The sequence below is a fragment of the Oncorhynchus clarkii genome, chromosome 12 (assembly GCF_045791955.1).
Source record: "Oncorhynchus clarkii lewisi isolate Uvic-CL-2024 chromosome 12, UVic_Ocla_1.0, whole genome shotgun sequence".
Classification (NCBI taxonomy): Eukaryota; Metazoa; Chordata; class Actinopteri; order Salmoniformes; family Salmonidae; genus Oncorhynchus; species Oncorhynchus clarkii.
In genome coordinates this window covers 91,033,136-91,039,321 of record NC_092158.1, presented here as the reverse complement: position 1 = coordinate 91,039,321, position 6,186 = coordinate 91,033,136, and the positions used below count along the sequence as shown (strand labels likewise).

At 41.1% G+C, this 6,186-nt stretch overlaps 1 protein-coding gene across 1 annotated transcript; it reads left to right on the top strand.

The window, feature by feature from the left end:
• Positions 1-4: 4 nt before the first annotated feature.
• Positions 5-4,417, top strand: LOC139421642 (small integral membrane protein 22-like). Its single transcript, XM_071172722.1, has 4 exons — positions 5-544; positions 1,443-1,615; positions 1,728-1,795; positions 3,542-4,417. Exons 2-4 carry the CDS (start codon positions 1,486-1,488, stop codon positions 3,587-3,589), a joined length of 246 nt encoding a protein of 81 aa, XP_071028823.1. The 5' UTR covers positions 5-544; positions 1,443-1,485; the 3' UTR covers positions 3,590-4,417.
• Positions 4,418-6,186: the final 1,769 nt, after the last annotated feature.

Genomic DNA, 6,186 nt, shown 5'->3' with positions numbered 1-6,186 from the left:
TCCACGTAAACAATGCATCAGAAGTGAAAAACGGAAAATGAGGAGCCGGGAAAGTAACAGCGCCTCATACGGAACTAATATGTTACTACAATACATCATATGACCGCAACTCAATCTGACACAATATTGCTATTCCTTGAATTATGTAAATCAGCTGGTTTACTAGAGAAAAATATATATATTTATAATTTACTGCAATGAAAACAGAAATGTAGCTATGACAAATGCTAGTTTTATATACATGCGTCACACATATGAATTGTTCTGACTTTATTTCCTTCAGTCACATCATAAAAGTTTCCTTTGAAAAGACATGGCCAAGAGCAATGGTGGAAATGACTGGCAATATCTCTCACATTCGGTAAGTCCATGATCACGAGACACCTTTAGATCTACTCGGAGGAAATGAAGCAGGATTCAAACGACCTACCCTTGCCCCATGCAAATCAGTGTGTACAGTGACTCACACGGCGACAGGTGCGTCAGTCGGACAGGTACCCGGAAGAAGAGAGAACAAAAAAACAAGAGCTTGTTCGAGTTACAGGTACAATGAACTTCGGAAAAATATATAGAAACGTGTTTGATTACTACCGAAAATATGAGTTTATTGTAATTGTTTATGTTCAAGTAAAGTCAGATATATTGGTAATCTTGGAATATTCTTTAAAAGTGAAAGTCTGAGGCTGTAATTCATCAAGATGTTACAGTCAGTCAAACACTAACGATAATGATGTTGGTCTTGTGTTAAAGAAGTTAAAAGCAAATAGTGGCATTTTTAGATGTAAAATAGAGTCTGTATTTGGCTAGTTGATCTATATCTCATCATAGTAGTCTATGTGAAAGTGATCAGGAGAAAAGTACTGTGTCTAGGTCAGAGCAGGTACGCTGAACTCTGATCCAGTTTATGAGGTACATTCAAAATGTAGCATGATCTCCCTTACAATGAAATAACGTATTTGTTTGTATATTTTAGGCCTACTTTATAGACCGACATAGTCAGCCAGCCAGGTGCATTGTACTTGTCTATAGAGAATTACCACACGTCTCTTCTCCCAGTGTGTCCTGTATTAACCCTGACTGGTACAGTTATGGACCAGAGAAACCTTGTAGTCTATATCAGAACCGCGTCTCTTCTCCCAGTGTGTCCTGTATTAACCCTGACTGGTACAGTTATGGACTAGAGAAACCTTGTGGTCTATATCAGAACCATGTCTCTTCTCTCAGTGTGTCCTGTACTAACCCTGACTGGTACAGTTATGGACCAGAGAAACCTTGTAGTCTATATCAGAACCATGTCTCTTCTCCCAGTGTGTCCTGTATTAACCCTGACTGGTACAGTTATGGACCAGATAAACCTTGTGGTCTATATCAGAACCACGTCTCTTCTCCCAGTGTGTCCTGTATTTTATAATCATAATAAACCCTCTACTGTTCTTCTCCAGTGTGTGAACCCTTACTGAGACGAATTCTAGCCCAGCTATAGCCATGGACCAGAGGAGCCTACAGGAAGAGTTTAAGGATCAGTTTACAGACGTGGTGTCCAGACTGCAGTCTAAACAGCTGTTCCAGTCTGACTGGGACATCGCCTCCTTCGCTGTCTTCTTCATCTTCATCGGTAGGAATACACACGCACACACACACACACACACACACACACACACACACACACACACACACACACACACACACACACGTACACAATTGATTATCCACCTTGATCCTTTCAGGCATGGTTCTGCTGCTTGTTGTCCTGGTTCTGATCCGCTGCTGTTGCTGCTGTTGCTGTGATGAACAGGTAATGTAGCAATCAATCAATAAAATCTAATGGCCTGTTTCTGTGAGAAATGTGTGGTGTGTATATAGCCTGGTCCCAGATCTGTTGGTATCTATTGCCTGGTCCCAGATCTGTTGGTATCTATAGCCTGGTCCCAGATCTGTTGGTATCTATAGCCTGGTCCCAGATCTGTTGGTATCTATAGCCTGGTCTCAGATCTGTTGGTATCTATAGCCCGGTCTCAGATCTGTTGGTATCTTTAGCCCGGTCTCAGATCTGTTGGTATCTATAGACTGGTCCCAGAGCTGTTGATATCTATAGCCTGGTCCCAGATCTGTTGGTATCTATAGCCCGGTCCCAGATCTGTTGGTATCTAAAGCCCGGTCTCAGATCTGTTGGTATGTATAGCCCGGTCCCAGATATGTTGATATCTATAGCCCGGTCTCAGATCTGTTGGTATCTATAGCATGGTCCCAGATCTGTTGATATCTATAGCCCGGTCTCAGATCTGTTGGTATCTATAGCCTGGTGCCAGATCTGTTGGTATCTATAGCCTGGTCCCAGATCTGTTGGTATCTATAGCCTGGTCCCAGATCTGTTGGTATCTATAGCCTGGTCCCAAATCTGTTGGTATCTATAGCCTGGTCTCAGATCTGGGGTCTCAGATCTGTTGGTATCTATAGCCTGGTCCCAGGTCTGTTGGTATCTATAGCCTGGTCTCAGATCTTTTGGAATCTATAGCCCGGTCTCAGACCTGTTGGTATCTATAGCCTGGTCTCAGATCTGTTGGTATCTATAGCCTGGTCTCAGATCTGTTGGTATCTATAGCCTGGTCTCAAATCTGCAAGTAACCGCCTCACCACTCCGGCAGCCATGACCCTGCCGGAGCTGGCCACCAGCGGCCTCATGGTGAGTCTGTCATAGGTTATAGGTCATAGCAGAGAAACTGGTCTCGCCGTCTACTGTATGCAATTTACATCACAATGACGCTCTCTCGCTCTCTCTCTCTCTCGCTCTCTCTCGCACTCTCTCCTATAGCCAGGTCTCAGATCTGGTGCTCTTGTCAACAATGTTTGGTGTGAGTTGGCATGATAGCACACAGACTGGCACACTGTGGTATACAGGACCACATTTCTGATATGTCAGCCACCCATAGTGTTAATGAGAGAGCTGTATTTATTTCAAATCACTTCAAAAGGAAGCCATGTCATTGACTCTATCCTGTCTGGTATCATGGTCATTCAGACTATCCTGTCTTGTATCATGGTCATTCAGACTCTATCCTGTCATGTATCATGGACAGTCAGACTCTATCCTGTCATGTATCATGGTCATTCAGACTCTATCCTGTCATGTATCATGGTCATTCAGACTATCCTGTCATGTATCATGGACAGTCAGACTCTATCCTGTCATGTATCATGGTCATTCAGACTCTATCCTGTCATGTATCATGGTCATTCAGACTCTATCCTGTCATGTATCATGGTCATTCAGACTCTATCCTGTCTTGTATCATGGACAGTCAGACTCTATCCTGTCTTGTATCTTGGTCATTCAGACTCTATCCTGTCTTGTATCTTGGTGAAGACCCATCCGTTTGAGTCAGTCACATCCTACAATAGAGGGTCTGTTTTAGTGTGACCAGATTTAGCATGGCTGTATCAAGGAGTCTGTGTCAGACAAGCGTTCACTGCATTTCCTCTGAATAAAGATGTGTTGAAAGATGCATGATTTCCCCTCCTCTCTCTCTGTGTTTCCCAACAGCCGAGAAGACACAAAGTGGGTCATGAAAACTTTGGAATGGAGACCTGAAAGGAACTCGGAACAGAGTAGAAGATTCCACAATGACGACACTTAGAAAATTGATTAGTCCTTTTTATAATATATTTTTCGATGCACTTTAAAATTTGCACTTTTAATCTGTGTGCCAAACCAAGAGTTGTATAACTTGTTTTCATTCTGGTTCCATCTATTTACTTTTGACTGTTGGAAAATGTTGCACTCCCTGAGGTAACCCGGTTTAGCCGCCGTCTAATGGTGGAACGTCATTGGAGGTCATATGAATCAGTTTGTTTACTTGTTCCCTGCACGGCTAGCGGTTGTTGCTAGGACGCCAGAAAGGAGAGGCAAGGTGAAAACAGTCACTGAGTCTCACAACCAGAAGATAAAAGGGCTTTCACTAACGGTTCATGAAAAAAAAAACTAGGCACCAACTCTTTATGTAGTGGAATCAACGCTGTGTACTTTAAACTTAACTTCTTAAGTGTATGTAATGAGGAACGATAGATAATGTAGGAGTATTGATTCAATGACTTTTTAATGTAGTTAATTATATTAACAACATAATTCAATGTTGAAACAGGTACATTGTATCATTCAAATGATTAAATAATATTTTGTATTGAATCTGTCCCCGATTGACTGACCGAACACTCCAGTATAACACCTCTTTATTGCACAGATAATAGATCATATGGTCCACAACATATACATTGTACGCATCTCTAAACAGTTTTTAAAACACTTGCAGTAATAATGATTTTTGTTCAACATTGGAATGGATCTTCACTTCACAGGGAATCATTAAAAGGAAAAATAACATAAGTGCAAAAATTAAACAATTGAATAAATAAAAACATTAACAAAACAACACATTAAAATGAACTGATACAATGACGAATAACAGCTTATTGTTGAGGAGGCATGAACGTTTACTTTTCAAAAGCTGGGAATGTCCGTTTTCCTTTACACTTGACATAAGAGCGGCATTCCAAGGAATAGAGAGTCAGAAACCTTACAAGTTAATTTCACTATGAAGAGTTTCATGTCACAAACGTGTACTACTGCTGAGTAGTGTAGTCTACACAAAATAACAGTATAGTTTACCACAGTAGGACAATCTGCTTGACAAATTTAGTTTCCAATAACTTTTTCACACTGCTGAGTAGTGTAGTCTACACAAAATAACAAGCTGGCCTGGTTACTCATTAACCGTAGATGCTGGAACCGTGTAGGAGAAGAAGATGTGTTTGTATCGGTCCCTACCCAAATAAACCATAAATTAAAATTATCTTTTGGTCGCTATTATAGTGTGAAAAGGGTATAACTGTGTGGAAAGGAGGAACGTTAGTATTCAGTAACAAGAGAAGTGTTTCAGACTAAAACAACACAAGCTGATCCATTGATTCATAACGAGGTCCTAGTTAGTACTATACAACAGGGAGGTCCTAGTTAGTTAGTACTATACAACAGGGAGGTCCAAGTTAGTTAGTACTATACAACAGGGAGGTCCTAGTTAGTTAGTACTATACAACAGGGAGGTCCTAGTTAGTTAGTACTATACAACAGGGAGGTCCTAGTTAGTTAGTACTATACAACAGGGAGGTCCTAGTTAGTTAGTACTATACAACAGGGAGGGAGGTCCTAGTTAGTTAGTACTATACAACAGGGAGGTCCTAGTTAGTACTCTTCAACGGAGGTCCAAATTAGTTAGTACTATACAACAGGGAGGTCCTAGTTAGTTAGTACTATACAACAGGGAGGTCCAAATTAGTTAGTACTATACAACAGGGAGGTCCTAGTTAGTTAGTACTATACAACAGGGAGGTCCTAGTTAGTTAGTACTATACAACAGGGAGGTCCTAGTTAGTTAGTACTATACAACAGGGAGGTCCAGTACCACGGAGTTCCAAATTAGTTAGTACTATACAACAGGGAGGTCCTAGTTAGTTAGTACTCTTCAACTGAGGTCCAAATTAGTTAGTACTATACAACAGGGAGGTCCTAGTTAGTTAGTACTATACAACAGGGAGGTCCTAGTTAGTTAGTACTATACAACAGGGAGGTCCTAGTTAGTTAGTACTATCCAAAGTTAGTTAGTACTATACAACAGGGAGGTCCTAGTTAGTTAGTACTATACAACAGGGAGGTCCTAGTTAGTTAGTACTATACAACAGGGAGGTCCTAGTTAGTTAGTACTATACAAGAGGGAGGTCCTAGTTAGTTAGTACTATACAACAGGGAGGTCCTAGTTAGTTAGTACTATACAACAGATGACGCACAGAGAGATACATGCACCCAATCCTAAATCAACCCCTAGTCCCTACTTGTCTAGATCAGAATTCAGTGTTTCCCCTATATTCATTCCCATAGACTTCTAGTCATGCAGTGTTTCCCCTATATTCATTCCCATAGACTTCTAGTCATGCAGTGTTTTTCCCATAGACTTCTAGTCATGCAGTGTTTCCCCTATATTCATTCCCATAGACTTCTAGTCATGCAGTGTTTCCCCTATATTCATTCCCATAGACTTCTAGTCATGCAGTGTTTCCCCTATATTCATTCACATAGACTTCTAGTCATTGCGCTAACGACCCCCATCTAGGGGAAACACTGAATGTATTGGATAG